This window comes from Palaemon carinicauda, chromosome 34, assembly GCF_036898095.1.
Source record: "Palaemon carinicauda isolate YSFRI2023 chromosome 34, ASM3689809v2, whole genome shotgun sequence".
Lineage (NCBI taxonomy): Eukaryota > Metazoa > Arthropoda > Malacostraca > Decapoda > Palaemonidae > Palaemon > Palaemon carinicauda.
In genome coordinates this window covers 12,502,722-12,520,497 of record NC_090758.1, presented here as the reverse complement: position 1 = coordinate 12,520,497, position 17,776 = coordinate 12,502,722, and the positions used below count along the sequence as shown (strand labels likewise).

Genomic DNA, 17,776 nt, shown 5'->3' with positions numbered 1-17,776 from the left:
TTTTTATAACTTAACATCATTGAATAAATGCTAAGAAACTTTTTGTGAATCTGCACACCACACACACACACATATATATATATATATATATATATATATATATATATATATATATATATATATATATATATATATATATATATATATATATGAATATTACTAGCCAAGCTACAACCCTAAATGGAAAAGCTAGATGTTATAAGCCCAAGGGCTCCAACAGGGAAAAATATCCCGGTGAGCAAAGTAAATAAGGAAATGGATAAACGATATGAGAAATAATGAATAATTAGAAAGATATATTTTATAGACAGTAACATCAAAACAGATATATCATTTATAAATTATAGAAAGACTTATATTCAACATAAAAACATTTGCTGCAAGTTTGAATTTTTGAACTTGTGTATATATATATATATATATATATATATATATATATATATATATATATATATATATATATATATATATATATATATATATATATATATATATATATATATATATATATATATATATATATATATATATATATATATATATAAAGGTGACCAGACTTTGATAATTGAAATAGAGGACACCTAAATTAGAAAGATATTGAACAATATAGACACACAACTTGTGAAGTCCTTCTCAGCTGAATCCAGATTGTCCAGAACCTTCTTCATTGACATTTCTTTTATTTTAAAAATTATTCATTATAGATCTTGTTACAAACAGCTGTTCATTATATTTGTCGAAGCATTATAATATTGCAATCAAGCATGTTTTGTAGCTTTGAAGTATATTATATCTAAATTTTCACCAATATATATTATTTTCAAATATTGAAATTACAGGACAAAAGGCGTCCCGGAAAGGGTTGGTAAGGGACATGGCACAAATATCATTAATATGGGACAATCCCATCAAATACTAGACGTGTGAATGGTCCCATAGACCCCAACGCTAAGGCTGTAGATCTCAAATCCATCAATTTGTGAAAATCAACCATTTTAAGAATGTTAGGTGACTAGGCCTATCACGACAATACAGTATAGCCTAGTGTGATTGAACGTTCTTAAAAAAAATAGTTTTGACCCTATTTACCAAGTAGGCCTACAATAGGCCTACACCAGTAACTTTATCTCATCAAGAAATTAATTTACAACCTATTTTTCAATCAATAGCTTGTTGAGGTGACGTTGTGGCGGGATGTTGCAAGAACAAGCCCCACACCCTTGAATCACACTAAACAGACAAATGTCTCCTCTGCACAAACTTTCCCCTTACTTTATCATTAACCAGACTCTTAGACAAAAAGGACATTAACACAAACCATAACCTTAAAACTATATTTATGAATACCAAAACAATCACTTAATACTAAAAAATCACCAACCATATTCCATAACCAAAAAATCACACTTAGCACTACAATCTTAACTTACTATATATAGAAAACACATTCTAATAACCATATGGAAAACAAAACTTAAAGCTAAAAAATCCCTTCTCCTCCAAACATAAACGTAATTAATATATATATATTTCTGAGTGGACACCTTCGTCCACCCAAGGGCCAACAGTCTTTAATTGCCCCAAAACGAGAACTTTATAGCAACCGCGACACTGACAAATGTCAACACAACTGCATTAATTAATTATGGGTCGTGAGCGTTGTCATCATAATCATCATCATCATACGTAGTCTTGTTCAACAGGCCAGGTCATCAACGCTTGGTCAATCCGAATGAGCAGTCTAACACAATTAATTACAGGCCAGGTCATCAACAATTATCCAAATCCAAGCAGTCGTGCCAAGTTCCTTATTATAGCCAAGTCGTCATCAATTACTGTCACATTCAAAGAAAATCTCTCCAAAGGAGGAATCACGGCCTGCCAAAAATAAAGAAAGAAAAACACTTACGAACACTTCTAGCTAACTGAACTATCGCACTATAATCAAAGATAAATAATAAATTGTTCCTATCATTCACAATCACGACAAGCAAAGATAAACAAAACTGTACTTACTTTGAAAATCAAAAAAACACTTCCACGCTGGTCGAAAAATATATATATAATCCAGCGTTCACACAACTGACTCAGGACGCAGTCAATCAAAAAAAGCATTCGCTCCGAAACATTCACCCCTGTCGTAACCTAACTAAAAAATGTAAACAAACAATCTCATTTAAACCAACAGTCTTTCTCACCACAAACGATCGTTAACCTAACTACTTTCGCTCGCTAACACAATCTCTCTCTCTCTCTCTCTCTCTCTCTCTCTCTCTCTCTCTCTGTCTCTCTCTCTCTATCTCTCTCTCTCTCTCTCTCTCTCTCTCTCTCTCTCTCTCAGGATTTGGCAAAAACAAAAAATAAAAATAAAGCAAAAATAAATCCTCCACATTCCTCCCCCCTTACTTTGCCAAATCCTTCTCACACAACACTTACATTATTTTTTTCATAACCCAGTCGCAGTCGGGAACGGGACCTCTACTCCGAGTAACTGGGCCTCCATATACTCTCTCATTCACTTCTTCCTTGTCACAATCATTCGCTACATTAACACTATTCCTATCTAAATCCCTAGCATCTAATATATCATGTACAATCATATCTACCTCGTTCTCATCTGGCCCTATAATTACACTCATTTCTGTAAACAGTTCATCCATTTCATCAAAAACATTCTCAACTTTAGTAAAAGATTCATTCATACTACTAATCATTCTCCTATCTCTCACTCTCGTATTCGTCATCCTTTCTTTTACATCACCCAAGGAAAAGCCACACACACTATAGGTATCATTCATACTCAGCCATGATTCATCTGTATTAACACATTTATCTTCCATACACACTTGCACATTTACACCCTTGTCATACTTTTTTCTATTCTCACTTTTACTTAAAAAATTTTCCCTTTTTTCATCCTTACTTAAAACTTTCAAACGCCTCTTTTTCCTATATTCAACTAACACTAATTGTTTATTTTCCAGCCCTAACTTCTCATGCATACTAGGTTCATACTTGCTCATTTCCAATCAATTACTCATCCCATTCTCACAAACATTAATCCTATTCCTTCCACACACACAGGAGGACTCACCCAGCTGAACCCTCTTACACTCTAGTTTCCCGAACATCCTGGCTGATTTACTCCCTTCTTCCTACATACCCTAGCTACATGCCCATCTGCTCCACATTCAGTACACATACCCCGTGGCTCCTTGCACATTCTAGCATAATGACCATCCTTACCACAATTACCGCAAATCACATTTGTACGATTACTCCGACATCCACTCGCTATGTGCCCAGTCATACCACACCGATAACATTTTATCCCTTTCTCTTTCTTGCACTCACTAATTCTATGCCCTACCTCACCACATCCAAAACAAGCACCTAGAGCCCATCTACATTCATTCTTCTTATGTCCTACTTTCGCACACCTATAACACTTTTCATCACGGACACGGCTATCTGACATACCTCGATGCGCACTCACACTCCTATCCCTATTGCGCCAATTACCCTGCCTAAATCCACCATTTGCTTGCACAGTTCCTCCGTTACTTGCCCTAACAGTCCTATCTATTACCTGATCAGCTATCTGCATTGGTCCTCTCAAAATTGCATCCTTATAACTACCAAATTCTATTACACTTTCTTCCATTCCAGTTCTTACACTCACAGATTTACTTTCTTTCATGCACCTATCTAACTCATAATCCTCAACTATCTCTAGTATATCATATCATGTCAATCTCTCTTGCGTCCACCTCATTTTCTCTTTGCGTTTCAAATTAATAAATTCACACACATTCTCAGGTACTGTTGCCAAAAACTTCCTCATCAACTCCTTATTCTCATTTATGCCTTCATCCCCATACTTCTTCCTAGCTAACGTTTCCAACCTACATACGTACATTGATATAGCTTCTCCTGCATTCATCCGTGCTTCATCAAAATCATTCTTACGCTTATACTTAACACTCCCTTTCATACGTTTTACCTGCTCAATTATTCTCTGTTTCACACTTTCATAATCAACGTCCCCTACACTCATTATCACTCCATACATCGTCAACAAATACCCAGTCAAATATTCTCCTAACTCCCTAGCCCAAACTCTTTTACTATCACCATACTTATCCTGACAATACCTCTCATACTCCTTGAAAAAATCATATACGTCCCTACTGCTATGCTCATTGAACCTTTCACACCGAGGTACCTCTCTCATAAACACAGTCTTACACACATCACGTTCATTCTCACTGCAATCATCACTGTCTACTCCCTTGTTACCTTCTTCCTCATTTGAATACAATGAATCCACTTCCACACTTAAATTCCTATCCTTAACCATTCCTTTCTTACCCTTTTTCTTACTTACCACTTTCACCCATTCACGATCGTCCTTGCTATCAGCCTGATACTTTTTCTTCCCTTTCTTCACATCACTTTTACCTTTCCTTTCATCTTTCCTCTCACCTTTCTGTTCATCCTTACTATGCCTAATTCCCTTATCTTTAATATCACCATCACTATTACTACTATCACTATCACTTCCTTTCCCATTATCACCTACCTTAACCTTCTCTTCCACTACCAACCCATTTCCCGAAGCTGAGGACACTCCTCCGACTGCACCTTCACCCATTATAGTTTTCATCATCCCCATTACTTGCCCCATCATATCTTCCATTCGTTTCTCCATTCGTTCTTCATTCTCTCGCATCCTCATCTCAACACATTCTTCCACTCTCTCTACTGTCCCCTTTAACTCCCTAAGCTCCTTCTGCATCGCCGCATTCTCCCAGTTCAACCTCTCATTCTCTATTAGCAACCTCTCCTCACGCTCCTTACTCAGCCGCAATTCCTCCTTCAGTAACTTGTTCTGCTCTTCCATTTTCATCAACCTTAATCTAATTTCATATCCAAATGCAGTCCTTTGTCCAAGAGTCTAGCTTCAATCCCACCTCGGCAGTCCCTGTTCGGGAGCCAAAATAATGTGGCGGAATGTTGCAAGAACAAGCCCCACACCCTTGAATCACACTAAACAGACAAATGTCTCCTCTGCACAAACTTTCCCCTTACTTTATCATTAACCAGACTCTTAGACAAAAAGGACATTAACACAAACCATAACCTTAAAACTATATTTATGAATACCAAAACAATCACTTAATACTAAAAAATCACCAACCATATTCCATAAGAAAAAAATCACACTTAGCACTACAATCTTAACTTACTATATATAGAAAACACATTCTAATAACCATATGGAAAACAAAACTTAAAGCTAAAAAATCCCTTCTCCTCCAAACATAAACGTAATTAATATATATATATTTCTGAGTGGACACCTTCTTCCACCCAAGGGCCAACAGTCTTTAATTGCCCCAAAACGAGAACTTTATAGCAACCGCGACACTGACAAATGTCAACACAACTGCATTAATTAATTATGGGTCGTGAGCGTTGTCATCATAATCATCATCATCATACGTAGTCTTGTTCAACAGGCCAGGTCATCAACGCTTGGTCAATCCGAATGAGCAGTCTAACACAATTAATTACAGGCCAGGTCATCAACAATTATCCAAATCCAAGCAGTCGTGCCAAGTTCCTTATTATAGCCAAGTCGTCATCAATTACTGTCACATTCAAAGAAAATCTCTCCAAAGGAGGAATCACGGCCTGCCAAAAATAAAGAAAGAAAAAGGCTTACGAACACTTCTAGCTAACTGAACTATCGCACTATAATCAAAGATAAATAATAAATTGTTCCTATCATTCACAATCACGACAAGCAAAGATAAACAAAACTGTACTTACTTTGAAAATCAAAAACACACTTCCACGCTGGTCGAAAAATATATATATAATCCAGCGTTCACACAACTGACTCAGGACGCAGTCAATCAAAAAAAGCATTCGCTCCGAAACATTCATCCCTGTCGTAACCTAACTAAAAAATATAAACAAACAATCTCATTTAAACCAACAGTCTTTCTCACCACAAACGATCGTTAACCTAACTACTTTCGCTCGCTAACACAATCTCTCTCTCTCTCTCTCTCTCTCTCTCTCTCTCTCTCTCTCTCTCTCTCTCTCTCTCTCTCTCTCACAGGATTTGGCAAAAACAAAAAATAAAAATAAAGCAAAAATAAATCCTCCACATTCCTCCCCCCTTACTTTGCCAAATCCTTCTCACACAACACTTACATTATTTTTTTCATAACCCAGTCGCAGTCGGGAACGGGACCTCTACTCCGAGTAACTGGGCCTCCATATACTCTCTCATTCACTTCTTCCTTATCACAATCATTCGCTACATTAACACTATTCCTATCTAAATCCCTAGCATCTAATATATCATGTACAATCATATCTACCTCGTTCTCATCTGGCCCTATAATTACACTCATTTCTGTAAACAGTTCATCCATTTCATCAAAAACATTCTCAACTTTAGTAAAAGATTCATTCATACTACTAATCATTCTCCTATCTCTCACTCTCGTATTCGTCATCCTTTCTTTTACATCACCCAAGGAAAAGCCACACACACTATAGGTATCATTCATACTCAGCCATGATTCATCTGTATTAACACATTTATCTTCCATACACACTTGCACATTTACACCCTTGTCATACTTTTTTCTATTCTCACTTTTACTTAAAAAATTTTCCCTTTTTTCATCCTTACTTAAAACTTTCAAACGCCTCTTTTTCCTATATTCAACTAACACTAATTGTTTATTTTCCAGCCCTAACTTCTCATGCATACTAGGTTCATACTTGCTCATTTCCAATCAATTACTCATCCCATTCTCACAAACATTAATCCTATTCCTTCCACACACACAGGAGGACTCACCCAGCTGAACCCTCTTACACTCTAGTTTCCCGAACATCCTGGCTGATTTACTCCCTTCTTCCTACATACCCTAGCTACATGCCCATCTGCTCCACATTCAGTACACTTACCCCGTGGCTCCTTGCACATTCTAGCATAATGACCATCCTTACCACAATTACCGCAAATCACATTTGTACGATTACTCCGACATCCACTCGCTATGTGCCCAGTCATACCACACCGATAACATTTTATCCCTTTCTCTTTCTTGCACTCACTAATTCTATGCCCTACCTCACCACATCCAAAACAAGCACCTAGAGCCCATCTACATTCATTCTTCTTATGTCCTACTTTCCCACACCTATAACACTTTTCATCACGGACACGGCTATCTGACATACCTCGATGCGCACTCACACTCCTATCCCTATTGCGCCAATTACCCTGCCTAAATCCACCATTTGCTTGCACAGTTCCTCCGTTACTTGCCCTAACAGTCCTATCTATTACCTGATCAGCTATCTGCATTGGTCCTCTCAAAATTGCATCCTTATAACTACCAAATTCTATTACACTTTCTTCCATTCCAGTTCTTACACTCACAGATTTACTTTCTTTCATGCACCTATCTAACTCATAATCCTCAATTATCTCTAGTATATCATATCATGTCAATCTCTCTTGCGTCCACCTCATTTTCTCTTTGCGTTTCAAATTAATAAATTCACACACATTCTCAGGTACTGTTGCCAAAAACTTCCTCATCAACTCCTTATTCTCATTTATGCCTTCATCCCCATACTTCTTCCTAGCTAACGTTTCCAACCTACATACGTACATTGATATAGCTTCTCCTGCATTCATCCGTGCTTCATCAAAATCATTCTTACACTTATACTTAACACTCCCTTTCATACGTTTTACCTGCTCAATTATTCTCTGTTTCACACTTTCATAATCAACGTCCCCTACACTCATTATCACTCCATACATCGTCAACAAATACCCAGTCAAATATTCTCCTAACTCCCTAGCCCAAACTCTTTTACTATCACCATACTTATCCTGACAATACCTCTCATACTCCTTGAAAAAATCATATACGTCCCTACTGCTATGCTCATTGAACCTTTCACACCGAGGTACCTCTCTCATAAACACAGTCTTACACACATCACGTTCATTCTCACTGCCATCATCACTGTCTACTCCCTTGTTACCTTCTTCCTCATTTGAATACAATGAATCCACTTCCACACTTAAATTCCTATCCTTAACCATTCCTTTCTTACCCTTTTTCTTACTTACCACTTTCACCCATTCACGATCGCCCTTGCTATCAGCCTGATACTTTTTCTTCCCTTTCTTCACATCACTTTTACCTTTCCTTTCATCTTTCCTCTCACCTTTCTGTTCATCCTTACTATGCCTAATTCCCTTATCTTTAATATCACCATCACTATTACTACTATCACTATCACTTCCTTTCCCATTATCACCTACCTTAACCTTCTCTTCCACTACCAACCCATTTCCCGAAGCTGAGGACACTCCTCCGACTGCACCTTCACCCATTATAGTTTTCATCATCCCCATTACTTGCCCCATCATATCTTCCATTCGTTTCTCCATTCGTTCTTCATTCTCTCGCATCCTCATCTCAACACATTCTTCCACTCTCTCTACTGTCCCCTTTAACTCCCTAAGCTCCTTCTGCATCGCCGCATTCTCCCAGTTCAACCTCTCATTCTCTATTAGCAACCTCTCCTCACGCTCCTTACTCAGCCGCAATTCCTCCTTCAGTAACTTGTTCTGCTCTTCCATTTTCATCAACCTTAATCTAATTTCATATCCAAATGCAGTCCTTTGTCCAAGAGTCTAGCTTCAATCCCACCTCGGCAGTCCCTGTTCGGGCGCCAAAATAATGTGGCGGAATGTTGCAAGAACAAGCCCCACACCCTTGAATCACACTAAACAGACAAATGTCTCCTCTGCACAAACTTTCCCCTTACTTTATCATTAACCAGACTCTTAGACAAAAAGGACATTAACACAAACCATAACCTTAAAACTATATTTATGAATACCAAAACAATCACTTAATACTAAAAAATCACCAACCATATTCCATAACCAAAAAATCACACTTAGCACTACAATCTTAACTTACTATATATAGAAAACACATTCTAATAACCATATGGAAAACAAAACTTAAAGCTAAAAAATCCCTTCTCCTCCAAACATAAACGTAATTAATATATATATATTTCTGAGTGGACACCTTCGTCCACCCAAGGGCCAACAGTCTTTAATTGCCCCAAAACGAGAACTTTATAGCAACCGCGACACTGACAAATGTCAACACAACTGCATTAATTAATTATGGGTCGTGAGCGTTGTCATCATAATCATCATCATCATACGTAGTCTTGTTCAACAGGCCAGGTCATCAACGCTTGGTCAATCCGAATGAGCAGTCTAACACAATTAATTACAGGCCAGGTCATCAACAATTATCCAAATCCAAGCAGTCGTGCCAAGTTCCTTATTATAGCCAAGTCGTCATCAATTACTGTCACATTCAAAGAAAATCTCTCCAAAGGAGGAATCACGGCCTGCCAAAAATAAAGAAAGAAAAAGGCTTACGAACACTTCTAGCTAACTGAACTATCGCACTATAATCAAAGATAAATAATAAATTGTTCCTATCATTCACAATCACGACAAGCAAAGATAAACAAAACTGTACTTACTTTGAAAATCAAAAAAAACACTTCCACGCTGGTCGAAAAATATATATATAATCCAGCGTTCACACAACTGACTCAGGACGCAGTCAATCAAAAAAAGCATTCGCTCCGAAACATTCACCCCTGTCGTAACCTAACTAAAAAATGTAAACAAACAATCTCATTTAAACCAACAGTCTTTCTCACCACAAACGATCGTTAACCTAACTACTTTCGCTCGCTAACACAATCTCTCTCTCTCTCTCTCTCTCTCTCTCTCTCTCTCTCTCTCTCTCTTTCTCTCTCTCTCTCTCTCTCACAGGATTTGGCAAAAACAAAAAATAAAAATAAAGCAAAAATAAGTCCTCCACAACGTGCACTTTGTTAGGTTAGGTTAAGAAATTGAGTGTTAAATACTGGAAATTTAGCAAGTAGGCTTATCAAAAAATCAGTTTTGATTTCTGAACAGTTCAATGACTCTATTTCATTTATAATAGGGTAGGCTAGGTTGAGAAATTCATTGTTAAAGACTGAAAATTTTAGAAGTAGACCAATTCCAAAATTATTTTCGATGATGTTTTGATTTCTTAACAGTTCAATGATTCCAAATTGTTTTTAAAAGGAACTGAAAAGAAAACAAGAGTCCTATTCACAATTGCTTTCAGCCGGCGAAGGCGTGCGCTTTGTAAAGTTAGGTTAGGTTAAGAAATTGAGTGTTAAAGACTGAAAATTTTACAAGTAGGCCTATTAAAAAATTATTTTTACTGATGTTTAACTTTCATAACAGTTCAATTATGTCAGTTTTTAAAGAAAACTGGGAGAAAACAGAAAAACAAGAAGCCTATTCCCAATTGCTTTCAGCCGTGGCAAAATGAAATTCTGAATGTAATTTTTTTTTCTGTTGATAAGACCACTTCTTCTGTATTCTGTATCTAAATCATTGTTTTAATAATGCCTATAACAAAACAAATATATAAAAAGGAAATTCAAGTCTATAGCGAAAGAATTGGCATACAGGAAAAGATAAGGATTGAAAGAGGAGGAATAAGAATAAACAATGATAAATATTAAACGAAGGGAGAGGGGAAGGACTAAAAATTTATTGCCTTTACATACATCTCTATACATAACCTATACATTGCTATTTACTGTGTATTCTGTTTGGACTTTTATCTTGAGGTATTTTTATTATAAAATCTTTAATTATGAACTCAAAATTCTCAACCTTATCTCACAATATATTCAGAATTTTAATGATATTGACTATGATAAAAATAATGATAATAAAATGACACAAAAACCATATAAGCGTTTTTCACCCCAAAAAGAAAAGAAAATAGTGTGATTACTGAAAGGAAAGTCTGTAATTGATAATCCTTTGAAAATCTAAAAGATATGAGAAATAAGAAAATGTTCTCAGGCTATTTAAATATCGTTATATTACATATGAAAAATAATTAAGATGAAAAAAATCCTTTAGTTAGAGCGTTTGAACAAAATATATTGTATGAATCTAACTCGCTGACCAACAGCAGGCCATAAGTATGAGGAAACCTCTTACCTTACTCGTTTCCTTAGCGGGATATATCTGTCTTCCCATTGGCTGATTCATTCTCAGCTCTGATTGGTGGTTGTATATGTGACGTCATCGTCCTCTGCTGTGATTGGAGATTGTGTGTGACGTCATACAATAGTATTTTTATGAATGAATTTAGCTGGGTAGTAGTGAAAAACCTATACTTATTGCAGATAAATTATTACTTAAAAATTACAGTTTTCCGTGGAAATAAGCTTAAAATGATAATCAATTAATAACAAATAGATAATTGATCTTATTAAATGGTCTAAGGTAAATAAATACGACATATAAGAAGAAATACTTGACTATATTCTGGCTACGATATTAGACGTGCGTGTGTTTGTCTGTGAAGCTGTAGTAAGCGAAGGCAACAATTAATCACAGCTGAGGAAGACATAGCCAGTCGGAAGACTGGAATTTAGCACTGAGAGAGAGAGAGAGAGAGAGAGAGAGAGAGAGAGAGAGAGAGAGAGAGAGAGTCATGGGGACTTATGACTTGCTGTTCAAGAAACCTACCCTTCTATAAACTCGTATTTAAACGCTCTTGCTATTGGGGACGAAGCTGAAGATTTTTTCGTCTTTAATGGATGGAATTAAAGATATATTTTCTTAAAAATATATAAAAACAGTCCCTTATAGAATGTATTTATAACATATTTTATTAGAGGGACAATTTCTAATTACTAAAATAATCTAAATTGACAAAATAAGTCTCTGTAACGTCATAATGAGCAGGATGAATTTTGCAGCTGGTCTAAATGACTGATTATTTCTGTTTGCTGGTTTGAGTTAAGTATTGAGTATTGAGTTACTATTATCATTACAGGACTTTTGTTCCTATTTTGTTACATTTCAAGTATAATATAATTGAACAGATCATTACCAAATCATTATCATGAAATACGTCATTGTAAGATTTAATACCAACACTATACTTACATATTTCGGATAAATTACAACTTAAAAATCATAACTTTTATGTAGAAAAAAATTCAAAACAAAGTTAGTAATAAAATTAATATTTTATATCATTGTGTGAATTTGATTCGTTTTCTCCTTATGCATTTTAGAGGGAAATATCTGTCATCTCATTGGCTGATTCGTCCTCTGCTGTGATTGGCTGTTGTGTATGACGTCATGCAATCGTATTTTGTGAAATACATATTTCAGATAAATGATGATTTAAAAGCTATAAATTTTATTGAAACAAACCCAAAACTACCATTTAGTGATAAAATGGATCTTAAATATCATTGTTGTATATATAAGATATGAAATAGGATTAAAATGCTCCAAATATCGTCGTGTGAATTTGACTCGTTTGCCAACAGCAGCCCCTAAGGCAAAGGAACCCTCTTACCTTATGTGTTTCTTTAGCGGGAAATATCTGGCGTCTTATTGGCTGATTCATCCTTTGCTGTGATTGGTGATTGTATGTGACGTCATGAAATCTCGTATTTTATGAATGAATTCAACTGGTTAGAGGTAAAATGTCTATACTCATTGTAAATATATTAAGACTAAAAAAATTGCAATTTATACGAAAACAAACTCAAAATACTATCAATTCATTAAATCAATAGATAGTCGATCTTGTTCTGATGTGTAAGCTAAATAAATATGTAAATTTTTGAAGGGATAATAAACTGGATTCTGGCTACAATGTTAGCTGTGTAGTGTGTAATTTGTAAACAAAAGAAACGACCAATCACAGTTGAGGAAGAGACAGCCAATCAGAGAACTGGAATTTCCCGCCATGAGAGAGTTCCTGCGACTTTTGAGTTGCTGTTGGAGAAATCTGCCCGAATTTCCATGAAATCAATTTGAAACGCTATAGCTATGGGGGACGACGGACCCTGAAGATTTCTTGTTCTTAAGGGAATTTATTAATTAGAGATATATTTTCTTCAAAATATATAAAGACAGTCCCTTATAAGATGTTTTATCAACATATTTTATCTGAGGGATAAATCCTGATTATCAAGCAATTATTATCATTAAAAAAAATACGTCTTTGTGACGTCCTAAGGAGTAGGACGAACTTTAAGAAACTGGTCTTAATAACTGATTAATTTTGTTTGCTGGTTTGATTGAATGAGGTATTGAGGAACACGTGGCTAATATTCATTATTATTATTATTATTATTATTATTATTATTATTATTATTATTATTATTATCATTATTATTAGCTAAGCTACAGACCTCATTGGCAAAGCATGATGCTATAAGCCCACAGACTCCAACAGGGTAAAATAGCTTAGTGAGGAATGGAAATAAGGAAATAAATAAATTACAAGAGAATTAATGATAAATTAAAATAAAATACAAAAACCGTAATAACATTAAAATAAATCTTTCAGAAATAAACTATAAAAAGAGACCTATGTCATCCTGTTCAACAAGAAAACAATCGTTGCGAGTTTGAACTTTTGAAGTTCTACCGATTTAAATACCTGATTAGGAATATCATTCCAAAACTTGGTCACAGCTGGAATAAAACTTCTAGAATACTGTGTAGTATTGAGCCTCATGATGGAGAAGGCCTGACTATTAGAATTAACTGCATGCATAGTATTATGAACAGGATGGAACTATCCGGGAAGATCTGAATGTAAAGGATTATCAAAATTAGGAAAAATCTCATGCATTATGTAAAATGAACTAATTAAACCAAGGTGCCAGTGAATAATATCTAGATCAGGAATAAGAAACATGATAGACCGTAAGTTTCTGTCCAACACATTAAGGTGAAAATCAGCAGCTGAAGACCAGACAGGAGAACAATACTCGAAAAAAGGTAGAATGAAAGAATTAAAACACTTCTTCAGAATAGATGTGTCACAGGTTAACAAGATTAAGGCTCTGGAACTCCTGCAGAAGTCAGGATTGAAGCCAGCCATTTCTAGTCCACTGCAAAACAAAGGCCTCAGACATGTCTTTATTCATGCCTGTGGTTTGGTCAGTTTTCATCATCACGCTGACCAGAGTAGATTGGTGATGGTAGGAAACCTTTGTCTGGTCGCTCACAGCAAACCAAGCTAGTAAGGGTGGCCCTGATTGGTACAGTTTTGCTGATCATGGTGATACTCCCTTTAGGAAAGGATAATATATATATATATATATATATATATATATATATATATATATATATATATATATATATATATTTATATATATATATATATATATATATATATATATATATATATATATATATATATATATTTATATATATATATATATATATATATATATATATATATATATATATATATATATATATATATGTATGTATATGTATACACACACACACATATATGTATATATATATATATATATATATATATATATATATATATATATATATATATATATATATATATATATATATATATACATATACCAAGGCACTTCCCACAATTTTGGGGGGTAGCCGACATCAACAAATGAAACAAAACAAAAAGGGGACCTCTACTCTCTACGTTCCTCCCAGCCTGACACGGAACCCAACCAAGAAAGAGAGAGAGAGAGAGAGAGAGAGAGAGAGAGAGAGAGAGAGAGAGAGAGAGATTAAAAGTGATGCATTATATATGATAAAAAGAATTCCCACAATGGCTCCCTCACCTGAAGGTAAAGCCCATCTCAGCAGAATTCTCTAAAACATTTTTCGGTTTTTTTCCAAACCATTATTTCCAACACTCTCGCATCGAATGTGAGAGTGTGTGAGAGTGTGTGAGTGTATATGCATGCCTGTGTGAGTTGAGTGTGTCCTTGTCTGTAGAGAGAGAGAGAGAGAGAGAGAGAGAGAGAGAGAGAGAGAGAGAGAGAGAGAGAGAGAGAGAGAGAGAGGGGTTCTATAATGTTTTGAAAATAAAATTATATATATATATATATATATATATATATATATATATATATATATATATATATATATATATATATATATATATATATATATATATATATATATATATATATGATAAATTTTGCACATTTTTACGTGTTTTTCATATTCAAATAAGCCATATATATTTTGATATATTAATGTCTGGATTCCCTTAACGACCTCGGGATCAGAGCCCCAGGCGAAATCTCACAAAGACAAGAGCTTGGCTCCGGCCGGGAATCGAACCCTGGTCGGCAAGCTTATATAGACAGTGACTAACCCATTCCTTCGTGGCCGAATGGGTTAGTCACTGTCTATATAAGCTTGCCGACCAGGGTTCGATTCCCGGCCGGAGCCAAGCTCTTGTCTTTGTGAGATTTCGCCTGGGGCTCTGATCCCGAGGTCGTTAAGAGAATCCAGACATTAATATATCAAAATATATATGGCTTATTTGAATATATATATATATATATATATATATATATATATATATATATATATATATATATATATATATATATACATATATATATATATATATATATATATATATATATATAATATATATATATATATATATATATATATATATATATATATATGTGTGTGTGTGTGTGTGTGTGTGTTTGTGTGTGTGTGTGTGTGAACAAATGTCCAGGATTTATCAACATTCCAGAGGTAATTTGTATCGCCCACTTGGTTCTGCACCACATACGCACACACACAACACACACTTTAGCATACACACAATTTGTAGCTCTAACAAGACATATTGGGATCAATAGGTTAGCAAACTCCCTTAAACAATCAATAAACGAAACAGTTTTAGATAATAAAACCTTCAATGTTGGTCAAAACAAGATCCACTTAAAGAAACCTGACTGAGAGTAAGTGAGGGAGCGTTCAGTTAAACATCCCAGCCAATGACTCCATCAATTACCTTCAATATTTTGTCATATTTTGACTGAAATCACTGAAGCAACGGGAAAAATAGTTAATAAATCCTATTTTCAGGTTTATAATTGGGCTGCGGGAAGGAGGTGATTTTTATTTGAGTGAAATTAAGGCAATCTTAGTTGTAATTTTTATTTCAGGGAAATATGGGATTTTAGGAAAAGTAGTCAAATGAACGGTGCTTGTAAACAGAATGTCTCGAATAGTTTCTTTCGTATTGTTTATGGTAGAATTATGTATTTATTTTATATATAATATGAAGAAAGGGAACTATAGAAAATAGAGGAGGATATATCTTATAAATATATGTAGATAAATAGTTATATCTAATCTCAGGATGAAAGTCTTTCTCAGAGATATGTCAAGAAGAATAGGCCGGATAATTCATATCTTAAAATGTGTTGGAAATAAAACTTTCTTTTCAAGCAAAAAAAAAAAATGAGCCAAAATGAGTTTATTGGGAGCTTGCGAAGTTGCTTAACTTCAAAGGAAGTTTATGATTTTTAGAGAATTTTACAGGAGAAGTTTTTCCTCAAACATTTTATCAATTTCCATCGTTTTCCTTCACCAATAACACCTTGATTCCCAACACAATGTTCCAATCAACGGATTCTTTAATAATGCATCTCCAACACACTGCATTCTTCATCAACACCCTCAGTTCATCTCCAACACATTCAATTAATCTCCAACACTCTCCTTCCATTTCTAACATCTTCAGTTTATCTCCAATAGATTAAATTCACCACCAACACACTTCATTCTTCTCCAACACCTCCGATTCATCTCCAACACTGTCCATCCATTTCTAACACCTTCAGTTCATCTCCAAAACATTCGATTCATCTCTAACACCTCTTCTTTCGTCTCCACCACGTCCACTGAAATTGATTCCTAAAACATTATCTAGTTTGTCTATATATGAGAGAGAGAGAGAGAGAGAGAGAGAGAGAGAGAGAGAGAGAGAGAGAGAGAGAGAGAGAGAGAGAGAGAGAGAGCCGCCATAATATAATCCTAGTCAGACAAGCTTCTGAATTTTATTTCTACCTCTGTGTTCCCCTAAATCTTACAATAATCTAGACAAATAAACAAATCCTAATGAAGAATTTAAAAATTATAAAGAAAAATAAATTTCAACATTCGACGTCTAAAAGGTGGAATCATATCAATGGTGTAATTTGTAAATATTGTTTATTAGTGTTAATTGTTCGTTAGTGTCATTAGATAATTATCCTTTCATAACGTTGTTTTAATTACTCCTTAATTACTCGTTTTCATTACTAGATTACCTGATTGAGATTACTTTAGTGGCGAGATTAAACTTCATTAGATTATTGAAAACATCTATTTTCCTTCTTTAGATTAATAGGGAATTTTATATGTATGTATATATATATATATATATATATATATATATATATATATATATATATGTGTGTGTGTGTATATATATACATTCATATAAAATTCCCTATTAATCTAAAGAAGGAAAATAAAGGTTTTCAATAACCTAATGCAGTTTAATCTCACCACTAAGGTAATATCAATCTGGTAATCTAGTAATGAAAACGAGTAATTATTCCACCACCGAAAGTCCTGATCTGACATTTCCTCAACTTGACCCCCTTGATTAAATCTAGTCTCCGTTGAAAAATTCTCCTTCGGAAATATCTTGGAAAATAAGGGAGCGATCATCAGGCCGAACTGTTACGAGGGCTCGTTCGTTGTGAAAATTCCCGGAGTAATGAACCTTCC

General features: G+C 34.8%; 1 protein-coding gene across 1 annotated transcript; it reads right to left on the bottom strand.

Moving 5' to 3' along the window:
• Positions 1-5,900: 5,900 nt before the first annotated feature.
• LOC137626569 (cylicin-1-like) lies at positions 5,901-9,873 on the bottom strand. Its single transcript, XM_068357604.1, has 2 exons — positions 9,625-9,873; positions 5,901-9,486 (listed from the first exon to the last, which is right to left on the bottom strand). The coding sequence occupies exon 2, from the start codon at positions 8,696-8,698 to the stop codon at positions 7,535-7,537; it is 1,164 nt and encodes a 387-aa protein (XP_068213705.1). The 5' UTR covers positions 8,699-9,486; positions 9,625-9,873; the 3' UTR covers positions 5,901-7,534.
• Between the last annotated feature and the right edge of the window lie 7,903 nt (positions 9,874-17,776).

Coding starts and splice junctions, on each gene's coding strand:
- LOC137626569 (XM_068357604.1), bottom strand. CDS start 8,698: ATGAAAATGGAAGAGCAGAACAAGTTACTGAAGGAGGAATTGCGGCTG.